The sequence below is a fragment of the Euprymna scolopes genome, chromosome 18 (genome assembly GCF_053919585.1).
Source record: "Euprymna scolopes isolate OS-2025 chromosome 18, ASM5391958v1, whole genome shotgun sequence".
In the NCBI taxonomy this organism is placed as follows: domain Eukaryota; kingdom Metazoa; phylum Mollusca; class Cephalopoda; order Sepiida; family Sepiolidae; genus Euprymna; species Euprymna scolopes.
In genome coordinates, this window is record NC_136499.1 from 124,017,824 (window position 1) to 124,038,275 (window position 20,452).

A 20,452-nucleotide genomic window follows, 5' to 3' on the forward strand; every position below is an offset into this window, starting at 1 on the left:
AAAAAAAAAAAACTTTTGTTGTTAAAACAATTGCAAAGAAAAAAATAATAATAAATATATACAGAATGCAACTTTTCATGAGAGATATATATATATATATATATATATATATATATATATGAAAATGTCTGTCTGTCTGTGTGTGTCTGTGTACATTTCCCTAGCAAATAACTGTCAATTTTCGGTCTACAGACTCGAGGTTTGACATAAGGGGTATTGAGATTTGGGAAAATCTTCTTAATCTGTTTTCGGCCAGAAATTTGGCTGTTAAGAGGTCAAAGTTCAACGATTTGACCTTTGAAAACTCTACCAAACTCCTCCGTCAATTTTGGGTCTAAACACTTGAAATTTTAAATGTAGGTTACCTGGACATGTATCAAACTTTTTAATTTTATTTGAGCCCCAAAAAATAAATGTTATGGGGTTAAAGTTTAAAAAAAAATTGATCTGTGCGGTCTCTACCAAACTACTCAGCCAATTTTAGGTCTAAATATTTGAAATTTATACATAACGGGTATTCAGACATGCGACAAGCATTTTAATTTGGAGGGGAAAATTTGGCTACGGAAAGGTCATAGTTCATAGTTGAACGAATTGTCTAAATGCTTGAAATTTTAGATGTAGGTAACTTGGACATGTGTATAACTGTTTATTTGGATTTGAGACCAAAATTGGGGTCAAAGTTAAAAAAAATTTACCTCTGTGGTCTCTACGAAATTACTCAGACAATTTTTGGTCTAAACGTTTGAAATCTTACATAAAGTGTATTCACACGTAAGGCAAGTTATGAATAGTATATAAGGCCCGAGCAAAGCCGGGCTGAACTGCTAGTATATATATATATAAAAGCGAAAATGTATGTATGTATGTACGCTTTTCCTCGATGTCCACAAAAGGCTTCTTTCAGAGAAGCGCTTGCTCGGTTCACAACTTCTTAAAACTTTTTATATCATCTATAAATTGTAATATCTCAGAGTTACCCACGAAGCTCGCCTGTCTATTTAATTTTATTGACTTTCAAACGTTACTTATTCGACATTTCCCGCATCGGCGTTACATTCGGTTTTCGGTATAAAAAAAAGCGAAACTCGACTCTAATCACAGGCCGAAAGCCAGTTGTCTCAAGAGCGCTAAGTAACGTTTGTTCAATGTCGACTTCGTCATATCAGACTGTAGCTTTCATTTCGCTCCTCCTAATAAACAGGAAGCGGGTTTTTAAAAACAAACAAACCGATTTATTCACCTCATTAAAAACTGTCCCGCACAAAATGCTTACTGCTGAATACCTATCGCCGTCACGTCAATCAAAAACGCGCACCTGTTTTTTTTTTCACACTTTACTATTTTCCAACTGCGCGTCGTGAAGGCTTCGGTTTTTTTTTTCACGTGAACCTGTTTTTTTTTTTTCACAGTTTCGGGTTTTTTTAACATACCCCGAAAAACACCCGGGCAATGCCGGGTACCCCTCGCTAGTATATATATATATATATATATATATATATATATATATATATTCAGTAAATTTATAGTAGATTTTTTATTGTATTTCTACTTAAACAGACTGAGCCACAGCAACGCGTGGCTCAGTTACTAATATATTGTAACCATTTCTTTGTTAGTTAAGCATTTGTCAAAGATCATTCTTCTTATTGTTAATTGAAAATATTATTCTAACCAACATTAAAACTATTTGTATTGTAACCATTTTTTCTTTTTTGGTTTTTTGTTTTTTGTTTACCCACTTTCCAAAGTCCTTTGTTATTGTAAAATCTTTTCTGCTTGAAATATTTTTATAAACTTGTTTCTAGCAATTTTTTCTGCTTATGAAAATATTTGCTGTTCCAATAACATTGTTCATTAGTTTGATTGTCCATCGATATCTGCAGCGTCCTAACATATAAAAAATGGTGAAAATAACCTATGATTTTTTTTCTCCATCTCTCCTTAACACTACCCAAGACTAATAATACTATAAAAGCAATGACAGGGAAGTGACGGCTTTTAACAACACTAACTGATAATCTGAACGTGCCAGGTTTGAATCCAATTCATTTCACAAATACACTTTCACAATAGAAAGAATTCTAACTAGAAAGATATCAGGGGAAATGAATGCCAACAATAATTATCTGATTCATATGAAATGAATGATGCTCAACAACAACAGCAGCAGTAAGATGGCAGTAGTTCAGTGGCTAACAATATGGATTGACCACCTAGGTGTGAAAAGTTTGAATCTAGGTCGTTCCACAGACCCTTTCACTTAGGGACGTTGGCAAACTTCATGTGGTCCCACCCGTAAGTACTTGATGCCTTTCTAGAAAGAATTCTCACTAGAAAAATATCTGGAGAAACAAATGCCAACAAAATCATCATGAATGATGCTCAGCAACAACAACAGCAGTGACACTAGGGGTATGAGTATAGAATATACAGAAGATGATGTATATGTATATTTTTTGCATCTTTTTTTTCCTATTTTTTCCTTTTCTTTTTAATTTTTATTTATTTTTATTTTTATTTATTTTATTATTTTATTTATTATTTTATTTTTATTTTTACTTATTTTCTTTTTACTTATTTTTCTTTTTCTTTTTTATTTTTTGTTTTTGTTTTTCTTTTTCTTTTTATTTTTTGTTTTTATTTTTTGTTTTTATTTTTCTTTATTTTTCTTTTTTCTTTTTTTTCTTTTTCTTTTTTCTTTTTTTTCTTTTTCTTTTTCTTTTTTCTTTTTCTTTTTATTTTTTCTTTTTCTTTTTCTTTTTTCTTTTTCTTTTTTCTTTTTCTTTTTTATTTTTCTTTTTTTTTTTATTTTTCTTTTTTATTTTTCTTTTTTATTTTTCTTATTTTTCTTATTTTTCTTTTTTTTCTTTTTCTTTTTCTTTTTCTTTTTTTTCTTTTTTTTTCTTTTTCTTTTTCTTTTTCTTTTTTTTTCTTTTTTCTTTTTCTTTTTTATTTTTCTTTTTTATTTTTCTTTTTTATTTTTCTTTTTTATTTTTCTTTTTTATTTTTCTTTTTTATTTTTCTTTTTTATTTTTCTTTTTTATTTTTCTTTTTTATTTTTCTTTTTTATTTTTCTTTTTTATTTTTCTTTTTTATTTTTCTTTTTTATTTTTCTTTTTTATTTTTCTTTTTTATTTTTCTTTTTTTTCTTTTTTTTCTTTTTTTTCTTTTTCTTCTTTTTCTTTTTTTTCTTTTTCTTTTTTTTTTTATTTTTCTTTTTTATTTTTATTTTTTATTTTTCTTTTTTATTTTTATTTTTTATTTTTCTTTTTTATTTTTCTTTTTTATTTTTCTTTTTTATTTTTCTTTTTTATTTTTCTTTTTTATTTTTCTTTTTTATTTTTCTTTTTTCTTTTTCTTTTTTCTTTTTCTTTGTTATTTTTCTTTTTTCTTTTTCTTTGTTATTTTTCTTTGTTATTTTTCTTTTATTTTTCTTTGTTATTTTTCTTTGTTATTTTTTCTTTGTTATTTTTTCTTTGTTATTTTTTCTTTGTTATTTTTTCTTTTTTATTTTTTCTTTTTTATTTTTTCTTTTTTATTTTTTCTTTTTTATTTTTTCTTTTTTATTTTTTATTTTTTCTTTTTTATTTTTTCTTTTTTATTTTTTCTTTTTTCTTTTTTATTTTTTCTTTTTTATTTTTTCTTTTTTATTTTTTCTTTTTATTTTTTCTTTTTATTCTTTTTATTTTTTATTTATATTTTTTATTTTTTTTAGACCTAAAATATAAAATCTCCCATTTATCCCTTTTATTTTTTCACTTGCAGATAACTGTATTTTATCCTGTTTAAACAATGCATCATTTTATACCGTCTGTTGCCGTGTTCCCGAACTTTTGGATGCTCTTGTTAATAACAGTATGTATACAATTTGTCTTGATATGATTTGGTATTGATAATTAAAAAAAATAAAATTTTTTTATGTAGGTACTGATGATTTTTTTTATGTAGGTACTAATAATTTTCTTTTTTCTTTGTTTTATTTTTGTTTTTTGTTTTAGATGGGTACTGATAATTTGGATTCCCAAAGTTTATAATGTATAATATCACCATTTATTTATTTAGTTTACATGTTAAGAAGTTTGGTAGAAATCTGATCGCAGTAATAATATTTATTATAAATCATTAAAACTGAATATAAATAATTTAACCATCTGCAATGATTTTATAGCAAAATCATAAAAAATGAAAATTAACATTAAAAAAAAAAAAAAAAAAAAAAAATTAATTTAAGATTTCACTTTATTCCCAATTTGTTTGTAATTATCTTGATGGTTTGAAAACGTAAAAAATAACAATATAATGGAATTTTTCCCGATGCATCTTTTTGAACTATGCAGTTAATCAGATTTCTCTATCTGCACCACCGTTTGACTTAGAAAAATACTTCTTAAGCATTGAAGAGTTATAAAGATTGGAGTGGTACCATTAAAATGAACAACCTTTTGGGTTCCGGAATTTATGTTTCTACATAGTCACCACCAGTCTCAATGCATTTTTGCCGGTGATGAACTTGTAAAAGTCTGAGAGACACTTTGCCACTGACATCACTCACCATCCAGAAATCAGTTTTTAAAGTTTTTGATTTTGTTTTTTCGGAATTTGTGTTATAGCCTCGGAGGCTTGTAAAAACAAAATGCACAACCATGTTGGACCAACAGTTTAAATATACTGCAGATCAATTGAAAAGTAAATTTTAATGCGTTTGGTTATAATTATCATAATTTTGTTTACGCCCACCCCCTTTATGTCACTCCACTTCCCTTCCATCTCCCGGTTCCTATCACCCCCCCCATCACCCGGTTTCTGTCACTCTAGCCCCCTCCCTCCTCCCCGGTTCTTGTCACTCTACCTCCACTACATTTCCCATTTCCTGTCACTCTGCCCTCCATCTCTTGGTTCTTGTTACATTACTCTCCCCCGGTTCCTGTCACTCTGTCCCCCCATCTCCCGGTTCCTATCACTCTACCCCCCCCATCTCCCGGTTCCTATCACTCTACCCCCCCATCTCCCGGTTCCTGTCACTCTACCCCCCCTCATCTCCCGGTTCCTGTCACTCTACCCCCCCATCTCCCGGTTCCTGTCACTCTACCCCCCCCATCTCCCGGTTCCTGTCACTCTACCCCCCCCCCCTCATCTCCCGGTTCCTGTCACTCTACCCCCCCTCATCTCCCGGTTCCTGTCACTCTACCCCCCCCCTCATCTCCCGGTTCCTGTCACTCTACCCCCCCCCCTCATCTCCCGGTTCCTGTCACTCTACCCCCCCCCCTCATCTCCCGGTTCCTGTCACTCTACCCCCCCCATCTCCCGGTTCCTGTCACTCTACCCCCCCCTCATCTCCCGGTTCCTGTCACTCTACCCCCCCCCTCATCTCCCGGTTCCTGTCACTCTACCCCCCCCCCTCATCTCCCGGTTCCTGTCACTCTACCCCCCCCCTCATCTCCCGGTTCCTGTCACTCTACCCCCCCCCTCATCTCCCGGTTCCTGTCACTCTACCCCCCCCCTCATCTCCCGGTTCCTGTCACTCTACCCCCCCCTCATCTCCCGGTTCCTGTCACTCTACCCCCCCCATCTCCCGGTTCCTGTCACTCTACCCCCCCCCCCCATCTCCCGGTTCCTGTCACTCTACCCCCCCCTCATCTCCCGGTTCCTGTCACTCTGCCCCCTCATCTCTCAGTTCCTGTCACTCTGCCCCCTCATCTCTCAGTTCCTGTCACTCTGTCCCCCTCATCTCCCGGTTCCTGTCACTCTGTCTCCCGGTTCCTGTCACTCTCCCCCCCCCATCTCCCAGGTCCTGTCACTCTGTCTCCCCCCCCCATCTCCCGGTTCCTGTCACTTTGTCTCCCTCCCCCTCTCCCTGTTCCTGTCACTCTGTCTCCCCCACCCCATCTCCCGGTTCCTGTCACTCTGTCCCCCCACCCCATCTCCCGCTTCTTGTCACTCTGTCCCCCCATCTCCCACCTCCTGTCACTCTGTCTCCCCATCTCCCAGTTCCTGTCACTTTGCTCCCAGTCCCCCCCCCCTTTTTTCCCCCGGTCTCTATTCCTACTTAGATAAAACTGATCCAATAAAACTCTTTTCTTCACATAGGTAACAATGAAGATAATTTCTGTCTTACTTAAAATTTTTTGTTTTTGCAGATAATATATTATTATCAACCGTGAACAACATGGATGTTGTGGAAAGTGGATTTGATTTGCTGGAATCGCCCGCGGATGATAGCTCTAGTTCATCGGATAATTCCGTGACATGCGTGCCAAGTACAGACAGTGCGACGGATACAGATGGAAGTAGCGATGAAAACAATGAATTTATGATGCAGGAAGTAAGGCTTTACTTTAATTTTTGATTTTTGCTTGATGAAAATGTCCATTCAATTGAGAGTTCTGTAGTTGGGAATTTTTGAAAATGTGATTTTGATGAAGAGACAGATGGCAGCATTGTAGCAGCCTCTCAAATAATGAATGAACGGTCAATGTAATTTGATCCATGATTCTTGCATCAATATAAAATGGAAAAAGATTCTTTCAATGTGATTATACCATCAAAGTCTTCTGTTTGGCACACATCTCGCATTTTTTTTTTTTTTTACATGGCAGTCACCACTTATCAAGGCCCGGAAGCCACTTGGAGATAAGGGTTATTGCGTGTACAACAATCAATGGGATAATATCGTAGTAATCGTTAGTAACCGAGATTTGATAAAGTGTCTTACTTTAGTGGGCGGTTTATCAGGAATTTGTTTATGTTGGACTTGAAGACATCCAAGTTGTAGTCAGGTGGGAAACAGGCGAACGGAAGAGAGTTCTACAGTGTGCACTTCTAAGAAAGAAGGTTTGCTCATGGAATCTACGTTTTGATTTAGGCACAGATAAAGAGTGGAGAAAATTATTGACTGGTTTCAGCTAGACGGGTGTTTTTCGTGAAAGATTGGCGAGAGGGGGGGGCAGAGATTGGAGCTCAGGCGAGCACTTACCATGGAAATAACGATAGAACAAAGATAGGCTTGCAACGTCTATTCTGTGGGAGAGAGCTTGTAGGGAAGAGAAAAGGGCATCCCTCACTAAGCCACGAAGTCTATTTTGTACTCTGTCAATATTTTACATTTCAACTTGTCGACACATTTCTGTACGTGTTATTCATCCATCCAAACAAAGATTTTACACATTATAAACCATCCTTGGTTTATGATTACTATTTCATGTTAATTTCAGTTTTATGTGGCCAGTAGTTTAAAAGTTTATTGGTTAAATATTTTCACACAGACACACACACATATATCTAATGTTTTATTTATATAGATAATGGTTTCAATTAATGTTTAAACTGCAAAAAAGTCAAGTATCTTGGTTCAGTTGTGTTCTAATTCATTTTGAATGTACCACCGTCTTATCAAAGAACCTACTGTTACTTTTGTATCCAGGGCTCTTCTGCTTGTGTGATAAAACTTTTCAAATACACTTGTAATGTTAGGCTGTATAAGGGCGTTAACTTTGTTTGAAATCAGATGGTTCCTTTTATAATCAGGTGTTTTTCGATGCTTATCGGAGGTATTCAGATATAAAACCCATCTAAGAACACTCCCAGACACATCAAGTTCATTTGTGTGAAATTTAAAAAAAAAATCACCCCATCAATTTCAGAGTTCATAGGGAATGAACTCTCATACACATACACACAAAGAGCCTTTTCTATATATACTAGCGAAAGTACCCATCGTTGACTGGGTTCAAAAACAGCTTACAGAAAATGGACTTTGATTAATAAAAGTACTAGCGGGGGGGGGGGGGTACCCAGCGTTGCCCGAGTGTTTGGAGGTGTGTGTGCTCGGCGGGGGTGGGGAGTGTTAATCAAAACATAAGAATAAGCGAAGTAAAAAGAAAACAGAAAAGCGAACGTTAAAACTTCTTTAAAAAATCTGAAAAGTAAAGTGGTTGGGTGGGGGTGCTCGGCGGTGGGGGGGGGGGGTAATCAAAACATAAGAATAAGTGAAGTAAAACTTAAAAAAATCGAAAAAAAAACACAAAAAAAACTAACGTAAGGCAAATGAACGATGGTAAATGTAAAAATCGGAAAAACAAAACAAAAAAGGAAACAGAAAAACGAACGTCAAAACTTTACCAAAATCTGAAAAATAACCCCCCCCCCCCCCAAAAAAAAAAACATGTGAAAAATGGCTTAAATAAGCCTGTTTCAATATTAAAATTTAAAAAATCGGTGGGTACCCGGCGTTGGCCGGGTGTTTTTGGGTGTGTGGTCGGTCGGGGGTGGGGGTGAGGTGTTAATGAAAACCTAAGAATAAGCAAAGTAAAAAAAAAAACAGAAAACCGAACGTTATGTGAAAAATGGCTTGAATAACCCTGCTTCAATATTTAAATTTAAAAAATCGAAAAACAAAAGACATCTCACACTATGATTCGAACCCAAAACCTTTAGATAATGACCCAACACTCTAACCAACTGAGCTAACACGACACACATGAAATTTTGTCAGTTCTTCAACTATTTAAACTAAATCAGGTCATGATGTCATCTGACGCATGCGTAGAACTGATCTCGTCATGAGAGGACGGTTTTTGCTTTCCCCCCCCCCTTCCCCCAAACTACCTGTAGAAAAGTGCTGATTTCAGGGTGTGTAGAAAAATGCTGATTTCAGGGTGAAAAAATTAACGTTTTTGGCAATTTTTTGATATTTGTCGGGCAAAGGATGGGGCTTTCATATGATACCAAGTTTGTTCATTTTTGTTTTGTCTGTCAAAAGTTTTTAGCAAATTTTCGCTTTTATATATATATACTAGCGAGGGGTACCCGGTGTTGCCCGGGTGTTTGGTGGGGGTTAAAAAAAAAAAAGTAAGTATGAGGATCGAACCCGAACCATTGAGGCAAAGTTGTGAAAAAAAAACGTGCAACGTTAACCATTGACCCACCGCGACATGCTTACGGAAACACGTTTGAATTTATTTAATTACTTGGATTTAGCAGGTGCTCGTTTTAATGAGTTAATCAGGTCAGTTTGCCTGCGGGATTTCATTTACTGCTGAACGCTTTTTTCCTCATCCTCAAGATGTTATAGGAAAAAGACTAACCCACATGTGGCGAGCGACAAATATTGAATATTTATTTTCCCGAAATCGACCAAATTAAATAGACAGGCGAGCTTCGTTGTTAACTGTGAGATATTACCATTTATATGTGATATAAAAAGTTTTAAAAAGTTGTGAACCGACCGACCGCTTCTCTGAAAGAAGCCTTTTGTAGACACACAGAAAAAGCGAACACACATACATACATTTTCGCTTTTATATTTATATTTATTTATTTATATATATATATATGTATATATATATATATGTATATATATATATATATATATATATATATATATATAAAGTAAAGATAGAGGTTTTATGTTCTCATTTTTTTTTTTTTTTCATATTCTTCAGGATTTTGACATGTTAGATGAAGTTCAAGTAAGTCCAGCCTTAGATAAAGACATGGGACAAGTAAAAAATCTCTTTGGTGAGGAAGCCATTACATACAGGTGAGAAACATACTTCTTTTTTTGTTTTTTTCTTTTTTTTTTTATCTAAGAAGAAACATGGGCATTTTGCACTATAGTCAACAAAACAAAAAAAGTGGTTAAAAAAATATATATAACAAAGGCAAGATAAATCTTTTTTGTGTTAAATTATTTTAAAGCATTTATTTACTTTGAGAAACAAGAAGTGTTGAGTTTTATTAAGTCGGAATAATAAAAAAAAAATGGCTGACATTAGATGATCATCTGGGGAGTTTTGATAATCGTTTAAAGATCGAAAATTAAATAAAATACTGGTAGAAACACCCCCAATAAATGTCATGTTTTTTTTTATATCTTTCTGATATCTGATACAAAACTGTTTCTGTCTATCATTGATTGGTGATCGAACAATCATTGTTTTTTTTTTGTTTTTTTTTTAAATTTTGTTTTGTTGAATTAGATACAGTTTTTTCAAAAATTGTCACTTTCAAAAAGATTCTATCAGGATATTTCAGTGATGGAGAAATGTTTTAACAGAAAATGGAACTCTAACATGTTGGCAGACTACTGCTAGTATATAAAAATGGAGGATGACACTAAACACGAGGGTTAAGAGGACAAATGAAAACAGTGCTAAAGAAATAAAGATCAGATTTAGTTTCAGGATACTTTTCTTACACTGAAACAGACTTTATGTAGCATTTTTTTTTTTTTTTCATTTTTTTTTTTAACCTGAAATTTATTGATTTTTTTTTTTTTTTTTTTTTTTTTTTTTACTGCTTTCCTAACTGTAGTAACCTATAATAGTTTAAATGTTATAAGAATAAACATCTCGCTGCTCGACTCCCTTAAGTCCACTGCTAGACATGATTCGAAACAGTAGCTACTTACATCCAACTTTGTTGGGGTAAAAATATGTGAAAAAAATTTTGATCTGTCATAACTTTTAAAAACACAGCACAAATACTTAATCCTAGCATCAAGCGTTATGTATGTTAATAGACTTGTGCATTAGAGTAAGTTTACTGCAGTTTTATGAAGAACAGGAAAATATAGAATAGAAACCCTCAGTGGAAATTTAACAAAAAAAAACATTTTCTTTTAAATTCAATTTTCGTCTTAAGATCTCTTGGATTAAGCTTTAAATTTGAGACATTTTCTAAGTAGAAAATCATATAGATTTTGTTAAAAATATAGAATAATGTTAGCGATATAAACTTTAATAGTGATTGTAAGCTTTCTAAAAAGTCTGAAAATGGTGCAAAACCGTACTGTTTATTGAAAATAATTTTACCAGTCTAGGGACATATCTTTTCTAGTATCTACCTCTCTCTATTTAGTCTCCGACAAAAGGAGGGTGGACCTCTAAATTCACCCGTGTCTATTCGTCTATCTGCACTTTTCCCAATAACAACGCCTTGGAATTTTTGGAAAATCATTAAACATGATATGAGTAAAAAAGTAACAGAACAGATTTTCCAGGGGACCCCCTCCCCCTGAAATGTAACTAATTTCTTTCTATATAATTTTGTTTGTCTATACTTTGATAACTCTTGGATGTGCCCCAGGGGCTCTTTTAGGGCTAATAAAAACACTTAATTTTGAGGAAGTATTTTATTATTTTTGTCCAAAATTTTCTGTGTATGTTTATTTAGCAGTTTTGCATGGTGCTGAACTCAAATTTAAATATGTTAAGGGCTTGGGGACTTTCAGAACTCAAATTTACATATGTTAAGGCCTAAAACTGCACCGTTTGTTCATTTTCACCAGGATTTGTCTCATGAGGGGGGGGGCAGCAAATGCTGAACGTAGTCATATTTTTTTATGCCTCGTTCGCTGTTTACTCACAGGGGACCATGCATGCTTCACTTGTTATAAATTAAAAATTATTTGAAAACCAGAAAATGCAGAGGAAAATTTTATTAAATGATAAAATCTTTTTTATTTGTTTACTGCCTGAGACTTTTGGTGTTGACACACACCCTTATCAAAGAAGGCTGTTGCTTTTAGTGGTTTTTTTTTTTAAGTCCTTAGGAATTAAATCCTTGTGAAGTGAAAAAAAAACAAAAAAAACGTATGTTCTTATTGATGATTGTAGTCAGTCTGAATTGATGTGCACATTATGCTGGTTGGTGTGAATTTTAAAAATAGGAGACTTGTTGTCACATCTTAGAAGATATTTCGTAGGTAAATTTGTCTTCTAAGATTTGATACAAATAATCTTAAGTGTATGCCTAACTTGTCCACCAAATTTTATCAGTGTCTAACCATCTTTATTTTTTTATTTATTTTTAAATATTTATTTTCATTCCAGATTATTTACTTATATTGATAACATAGACGTTGAACTGAACATTAACATGGATTTCCTTGAGGTAAGTATTTGATATTTTGAGTTTCCATTAACTCATTAAAAAAAATTAAAATAGAAATTATAAGAATTAAACGACTTAAAAACTTTTTCTTATGTACTCAGCATCCATCTTGTCCTGCTCATTTGTAGCTAACTCTTCCTTGTCATTTTTTTATATTACATTTTCACCCCAAAGAAGGCACGTTGCCACTTTGATGTAGGGGGCTACTATCAGGGACATAAGCTACAGGGGTACTATGTAGGGAGTTGGGCAGCAAGATATCGGTTCACGTTATACTTGAACTTCTGCATATCAGTACAGTTGGGGAAGCAGGGACCTGGAAAGGAATTCCAAAGTCTAGCAGTTCTGGGTAAGAAACTACTCGAGTAGAAAGCTCTCTTACATCTAGGGATCTCTACTGTGAAGGAGTGGGATTTAGCTGCTTGTGGGGTCCATCGGGGGGTATTTATGTCGAGGGGCTGCAAGTGCTTGCAGTTTGTCAGAGCATTCACTGTTAAAGTACATGTAGAACAGGCAGTGGGATGCAACATCTCGTCGATAGGACAGAGGCTGAAGGTTAGATGACAGTTCAGGACCTATCAGATTGGCGACTCTCTTTTGAACCTTGTCTAGAAGCAAGAGACTAGTAGCAGATGCACCAGTCCAAATATGACGACAATACTCTATACATGGGATGAACGGTGGCCTTATAGAGGTACAGGATACTTTCGGGCGTTAGTAACTTTCTAGCATGGTAGAGAGAACCTACCTTCTTTGCAGTGGTCCTGGCAATACTCTCAATGTAATTAGTAATTACTCCATATTTGTCTTTGCCATCTGTTTAGCTATCCCAAATACTTCATACAATTTCAAATCTAGCCTTCAACTTGCCTGGAAATGGCGATTGTGTGAAACTTGTACATCATTGTAGATGAATGTTGATGAAATTATATGAATCCATTCTAATTTAAAAAAAAATTTCTCATGTTGACATTTCCCAGCATTCTTGTCCTGCATATTTGTTGCTAACACTCGATTTCCATTTTAAATAACTCGAACAATATCCATATTTGTCTTTACCATCCGTCGAGCTATGACAAATACTTCATACAATCTCAAGTCTGGCCTTCAACATGCCTGGAATTGGTCGATTGTGTGAGACTCGTACATCAATGTTAATAAATGCTGCTTTATTGCAGTTAGTTCTCCTGACTCGGCTCTTACTCTAGGTGGTGACGCTGCTCTGCTCAAGGCGGCAAACAAAAGATTTTAGCTTTCTGGTTGACTTTCAAGCCTTCTAAAAATTTCATTCAAGCTGTAAACAAGGCAAGGAGTATCTTATTCCTCATTTGACACTCCTTCTGCAAACTCACTCCACAAATATTTTTCCCACTTAATTTCTCCTTCAAACTATTATTAAAATTAGAGTATGGTATTCATATCTAACACACCAGACATGTCAGTCCTGTGGGGGCCATAAGAGTCAGTTTGTCATAAGAACTATACTATAATTATAACTGAAGTCATTCAATAAAAATTATTGCTGAGTATTTTCTTTTAATTCAAATAATAATAATCTATTATATAAATCTCACCTGTCTGTTTAAATGTTTGTATCTCTGCCTAAAACTTTCGACAGAGGCAATGGATTTTCACGAGATCGGTATCATTTTGAAGCTCGACCCTTCGGACGACAAATATTGAAAAATTGACCAAAAACATTAATTCTTCACCCTCAACTGGGCAGTTTTCTACAAGGAGGGTCAGTTTTTTGCTGACATTTTTTGCAAGTTATTAAACCTCACGGAAATGCCGTCCCATAAAAGGTGTTATTTCGACTGCCTGTGATGTCACAACTTCAGTAGGCGTATCGATAAGAGCGTTTGTCTTTTTTTTCACCTCTTTTTTGCTTGTGCGCGTTACTACTCTTTTCTGTTGCTCAACACACACTTCCAAACACCCGGGCAGCACCGGGCATCCAGGCTAGTAATTAATGAAAGTTCAATAATGCAAGTACATGTCAGATGTTGACACACACCCTTATCAAGTGAGAACTCAAGTTTACATATGTTAAGGCCTAAAACTGCACCGTTTGTTCATTTTCACCAGGATTTGTCTCATAGGGGTTGTGGGGGGGGCAAATGCTGAACTTAGTCATTTTTTTTATGCCTTGCTCACTGTGCACTCACAGGGGACCGTGCATGCTTCACTTGTTATAAAGGACAATTATTGCATCGTCAATTGGAACATCGTGTCAAGCCAGTCTAATAGTTATCATACTTATTGTATATTGTTGGAGTCATTTAAAATGGAATGTACATGTAGTTTAACAAAAAATATCACAAAAGAAATAATAACAAGTGTTCTTTATTTCAAAACTAGCAGGCTGCCCAGTGTTGATTGGTCGTAAAATGCACTTGGGTATGATATTTTAATTTATGCAGATTTCATATTTATTATAGAGCTAATTCTCTATTGATTATTACATTGTACCCAATATATAGTAGTGATTTTAAAAGTTAAAAATAAATACAAATATGACTGATTTATTTATTTATATATATATATATATATATATATATATATCTCATTGAGTACTGTACACGCAATAACCCTTATCCCTGAGTGGCCTCCGGGCCTTGATAAGTGGTGACCCCCCCATGTAAAAAAAATATATATATTTATTTATGTACACAAATATTATATAGTCGCTACACTGAACATGCTAATGTTTGTGACAATTGCTTGGCAAGAATCAAAAGTCCTCATCAGGCGACGTAATAGAGCTAATGCTCCAATGAAGGCATCTGGTTCTCGAATGGAAGAAATGAAATATATTTTTTTTATTCATAAAAAGAAAATGTTAAAATGCTAAATTTAAACGATTAAATTTTTGTGGCAGGAGGTGTGCAATCTCCAGCCACACCTTCTGAGTCGACATTGTTAAATACTAGTGCCAAGTGAAGTGTATGTACAGGACGACTGAAAACAAATGCTGAGGTAAGCGGAGAGTACATACAGCTCCTAGAATTCCCAAATGGTTGCCCATCCTGTACTAACCAGGCTTAATGTTGCTTATCTGACGAGAACCGGTGTGTCAACGTGATTATGCCGTGCATATATATGGTATGCATATATACAGATGTATATATGTGCGGTGTCTTTAATGAGTCTCTATTAATTTATGATAAACATTCTGATAAATGATTTTTCTAGTGTATTCTCTATTGTGTGTTGATGTGGGTATATATAAATTAACAGTTTATAGACATCGTTGTCAGTTGGAGCACCAGCAAAATCATGCCTCAAATCTTCTTTTTATGTGTTTTAAAATTAAACATGCTTTTCTCCAAAAGTAAAAGCGCTCAAGTGGGACATATTTTGATGTAATCATTTATTCCTTGCTGGGTTCTTTTTTAGAGTTGGCACGCTTTGTATAAGATTATATTTTTCTAAGTCGCTTCCTTCTGTTTTCCATAGGCATCCTGTCCAAAAACCCCGTCCATCTGTTAACATGTTGCGTATCGAACTGATCTCCCTTGTAGCTAAAACTCTACATCTATCTTTTCCATTACATCATCGCTACACGTAGCCTAAGGATCCTTGCTGGTTTTTTGTCACATATCTTTATTTATATTATAGTTAGCTTTCTGTCTATCAAATTAACACAGTTAACCTTTTTGTTTGTGCTCGTTGTGAAAATTAAAATTTCTGTCTATTAACACATTTTTAAGTTTCTATATAAAAGCCAAGTACGTCCAAGGATGGAATACTGCTGCCATATCTGGGCAGGAGCTGCTAAAAACAGCCTATCCTGCCTTGACAGAGGACAAAATAGACTTTGTGGCTTAGTGGGGGATGTCCTTTTCTCTACCCTGCAACCTCTCTCCCACAGAATAGACGTTGCGAGCCTATCCTTGTTTTATCGTTATTTTCATGGCAGGTGCTCGTCTGAACTCCAATCTCTGGTCCCCCCTCGCCAATCTTTCATGAAAAACACCTGTCTAGCTGAATCCACTGAAAAATTTCCCCCACTCTTTATCTGTGCCTAAATCAAAATGTGGATTCCATGAACAAAGCTTCTTTCTTAGAACTGCACGCCTGTGGAACTCTGTTCCGTCTGCCTGCTTCCCACCTGACTACAACTTGGATGTCTTCAAGTCCAACGTTAACAAATTCCTAATGAACCGCCCCCTTAAGTAAACACTTCATCAAATCTCCACACTAACGTACTGTACTTGCAATAACCCTTATCCCTGAGTGGCTTCCGGGCCTTGATAAATGGTGACCACCGTGTAAAAAAAAAAAAATTAAAAAAAGTTGCATTCCTAAATTAATGTAAGTAAATACTTATTTCGCAATGATAACATTTTTTTCTAGCATTCTATTTTAATAATGATCATAATAATTGTTGGCTAGCACATCTTCCAGTGTTGCCCGGTCAATATCTAACAATTCATAAGTTGTGTCCATGGTGTGCTAAATTTTCCATCAGTAGATCCAATGTAAAAAAAAAAAAAAAAAAACTTAACCAAGGATGGATGAAAAAAAATTCCTACTACTTTTGCGATACTTCCCATGTTTTGATATTTTCTCCTGCAAATAAGCTTACAATGTGTCCCATGTGGGCCACATGTTTTACATGCTTGTAATACATATCTTCTAGAGAGAGTTGAGAGATGATGGCATCTGCTATATGGAAACTCTTTCAAAAAGTTTAACCTTTTCTTCCTTGAGCCACAACAGTGACATGGTGACCTCATTTTGATCTACAATCTCCTCAATAGCCATTACAATCCGCCTCAGGACCTATTATTCACTCTTTCACAGGAAATAAATCTATGCAAACATTACCATAACTATTTCATTGCCTATTTCGATTGAACTAGAAGATGGACGTTTTCTTAATCGGGATCCCTGTCCATTTGAATGGATTTTTAGGAAATATAGCAAATGCACAAATGGTGCAGCAAATCAATAACACGGGAAAAAAATTGCTGTTTTCTGGGTCATCTAACACTTATCACTGACTAATACTTTGAAATAATTTAAAAAAAAAATTTTTTTTATTACTATAGTTTTTTAGCTCCTTACATCAAGTGCCTTCATGCGTTTTCTGGAGCAATTTCCATTAAAAAAAATGCAAGAGGCAAAATTAAGACAGGTGCTGGGCTGTTGTATCCTCTTTGTAAATTTTGGCACTTCTGCAGTATTCGGGTGAACACCATGTTTTTTGGTGTGTTTCTCTAAACTGTTGCCAGGTGGCGCATTTTGGTCAAAGAACAAGATAACTCATACTTTTCGGGAATTTGTTTGGACAAAAAAAATTTTTTTATAAAAATCCAATGTTGCTTTAATTACAAAATTGTTTTATTAAAATTTTATTTTCTTATGCAGACTTTTAAATGTTTTTACAATTATATATTTATAGTTTTATGCAATAAATGTTCTGTTTTACAAATATTTTTCTGTTTCGAAATTGTTATTTATTTGACCAAGAAGAAATTGGATTATCACCCCCTAACAATGGCACTCGCTCAAATACTGCAGAAGTGCCTAAATTTCTATCACTCCATCCCTACATCATGGCACCTGAAGCTTGATTGTTCTATTTTTACCAAACTTATGGTGAATTTGAAGTCTTCAATTGCTTTCTTTGCAGGAAATTGTTGCGGAAGCTTGGAACATGAATCGCAGAGAACCCTTGATTGTTCGACTTAATGTCTCCTTAAGTTCTTATTTAGACAATCGAGGTATGTTGTGTTCCCTTTTATATTCTCCTACCAATAGTTATTTTCTTTTCAAAAAGAAATCTGTTTTCTATCTCTCTGTTTCACTATATATATATATATATATATATATAGGAAAATAATAAGAGTGTAAAATGAAGTCACAAAAACTATATATTGGTAAATATAGATGGTTCATTTATTCAATAAGAGTTTACAGACATTTAGTTGGGGGATAGAGGGGACTTTTTATGCCAAGGGATTTTGAAGCCTAATGCTTCTCATCAGAAGAGTAGAGAAGGTGCTAGGTAACATAATGGGGATGCGACGTCTTATTGCTTTCCTATATAAGCTCCAATGAAACTTGTTGAGCTTTATATTATCCCGATAAGTCTCCTCTTATAGAATTGAACTCCCTCACTAAGCTATATATATATATACTCTTCTATAAATTCGTTTTTCTTTTGTACTAGCGGGGGGGGGGGTACCCAGCATTGCCCGGGTGTTTAGAGGTGTGTGTGCTCGGGGGGGGGGGGGTAATCAAAACATAAGAATAAGCGAAGTAAATATTTTTAAATATTAAATAAAAATTAAATATTATATAAAAAAAAAAGTTAAAACTTAAAAAAATTGAGAAATAAAAGCACAAAAAAAAACTAACGTAAGGCAAACGAACGATGTTAAATGTAAAAATCGGAAAAAGAAAACAGAAAAATGAACGTTAAAACTTTTAAAAAATCTGAAAAATAAAAACCAAAAAAAAAAAAAAAACACGTGAAAAATGGCTTTTAAATAACTCTGTTTCAATATTAAAATTTAAAAATCAAAAACTTTAAAAAATCGAGAAAAAAACACAAAAAAAAAAACTAACGTCAGGCAAACAGAGGGGCGGGGGGTGTTAAAAAATCAAAAAAAAACTAACGTAGCGGTTGGAGGTGTGTGTGGTGGGCGGGGTGGGGGTGTTAATGAAAACCTAAGAATAAGCAAAGTAAAAAAAAACAGAAAAACGAACGTTAAGAAACACTGCTTAGCGAAGTGAAAACATAAAAATGAAGCGGGGGGGGGGGGGTGGAGTAGTACCCGAGGTAATCAAAACATCCAAAAAAGAAACTAACATAAGGCAAACGAACGATGTTAAATGTAAAAATCTGAAAAAGAAAACAGAAAAACGAACGTTAAAACTTCTGAAAAATAAAAACAACAAAAAAAAAAAAACGTGAAAAATGGCTTAAATAAGCCTGTTTCGATATTAAAATTAAAAAAATCGATGGGTACCCGGGTGTTTTTGGGTGTCGCTAAGAATAAGCGAAGTAAAAAAAAAAAAAAAAAAAAAAGAACGTTACATGAAAAATGGCTTAAATAGATAACGAACCAACGCGCTAACCAACTGAGCTAACATGACGTACATGAAATTTAGTCAGTTCTTCAACTATTTAAAGTAAATCAGGTCATGACGTCATCTGACGCATGCGTAGAACCGATCTCAGCTCTAGTATTTTTTATTTTTTTTACTTACAAAAAGTGAACTGTTTAGAAAAAACAATACTCGCATGCATGTTTCAGTTTTTTTTTTACTTTATATTTTTTTAAAGGAATTTAAAGTTAGGTTTAATACCTGGCAATGCCAGGTACATCTTCTAGTGTGTGTGTATATATATATATATATATATATATATATATATATATATATACACACACACACATTCTTAACAAAAACCCAGATATCAAGGAATGGATTGATAGCAACAAATAATGTATTTCATCGTTAGTTACAATTGTTTCAAGACTATTCGGGCAAATTCAAACATTAAGTCGTTTGAAAAATTTCACAAAAACAGCCTTTCGTCAGACTTATTGAATAAAAAACACTTTAACAATGAAACATTATGGAAACCATAAGGAAAAGAGAACAAGGTAAAATATTTTCACTTATTTTCTTTTCCTTATATATATTAACTTTAAGGAATAATATTAGACTGGGCTTGTAAACTACTAAGGATTGATATTTACTTCTTTCAAACTCTGCAGCTTAACGTTCACAGGGAACACGAGTTGGAACAGATACATTAAGAGCATTCTCAAGGCTGCTGCGAAGAAAGTGAGCTCTTTCTACCATGCTAGAAAGTTACTTATGCCTGAAAATTTCCTGTACCTCTCCCCATATATGGAGTATTCTTGTCACATTTGGGCTGGTGCATCTGTTACTAGTCTCTCCTAGACAGGGTTCAAAAAAGAGTCTCCAACCTGATAGGTCCTGACCTGTCATCTAAGCTTCAACCTCTGTCCCATCGACGAAATGTTGCATCTCTCTGCCTGTTTTACAAGTATTTTAATGGTAGATGCTCCAACTAACTACAAGCCCTTGTGCCCCCAAGCAGCAAAGTCCCACCCCTACACAGTAAAGTTCCCTAGATGTAAGAAAGTCAGAAACTCTAATAGTTTCTTCCCCAGAACTGCTAGACTCTGGAATTCCCTTCCGGGTCCCTGCTTCCCCAACTGTATTGACATGCAGAAGTTCAAGTGTAATGTGAACAAACATCTTGCTGCTCAACTCCCTACATAGTATCTCTGCAATAGTAGCCCCCTACTTCAAAGTGGTACTGTGCCTTGTTTGGGGTGAAAATGTAATAAAAAAAAAAAAATCTTATTTGTGCTGTTTTAAAGTCAAACCCGTTTGACTGTAAATAATTCAAATGATTGAAATAGCCCTTTCTTAAAAGAATAATAGGGACTAAGTACCCAAATGCACAGAAATCTATTTTGCTTATTTGAATTTTAATGACAAAAGAATGTTTATACTGTTGATCACGCCTTTCTGGTCGGAATTACTTTTGTACAGATTATTATTT

General features: G+C 34.4%; 1 protein-coding gene across 2 annotated transcripts in view; it reads left to right on the forward strand.

Moving 5' to 3' along the window:
* The window catches only part of LOC145297801 (protein mono-ADP-ribosyltransferase PARP6-like), a 145,162-nt gene that overhangs the window by 54,203 nt on the left and 70,507 nt on the right, over nucleotides 1–20,452 (forward strand). For both annotated transcript variants that reach the window (XM_080144089.1, XM_080144090.1), the window contains exons 3-7: nucleotides 3,769–3,858; nucleotides 6,141–6,325; nucleotides 9,444–9,541; nucleotides 11,835–11,895; nucleotides 17,537–17,627. In XM_080144089.1, coding sequence (XP_080000215.1) covers nucleotides 3,769–3,858; nucleotides 6,141–6,325; nucleotides 9,444–9,541; nucleotides 11,835–11,895; nucleotides 17,537–17,627 — 525 coding nt within the window. The remainder of the gene's footprint in view (nucleotides 1–3,768; nucleotides 3,859–6,140; nucleotides 6,326–9,443; nucleotides 9,542–11,834; nucleotides 11,896–17,536; nucleotides 17,628–20,452) is intronic.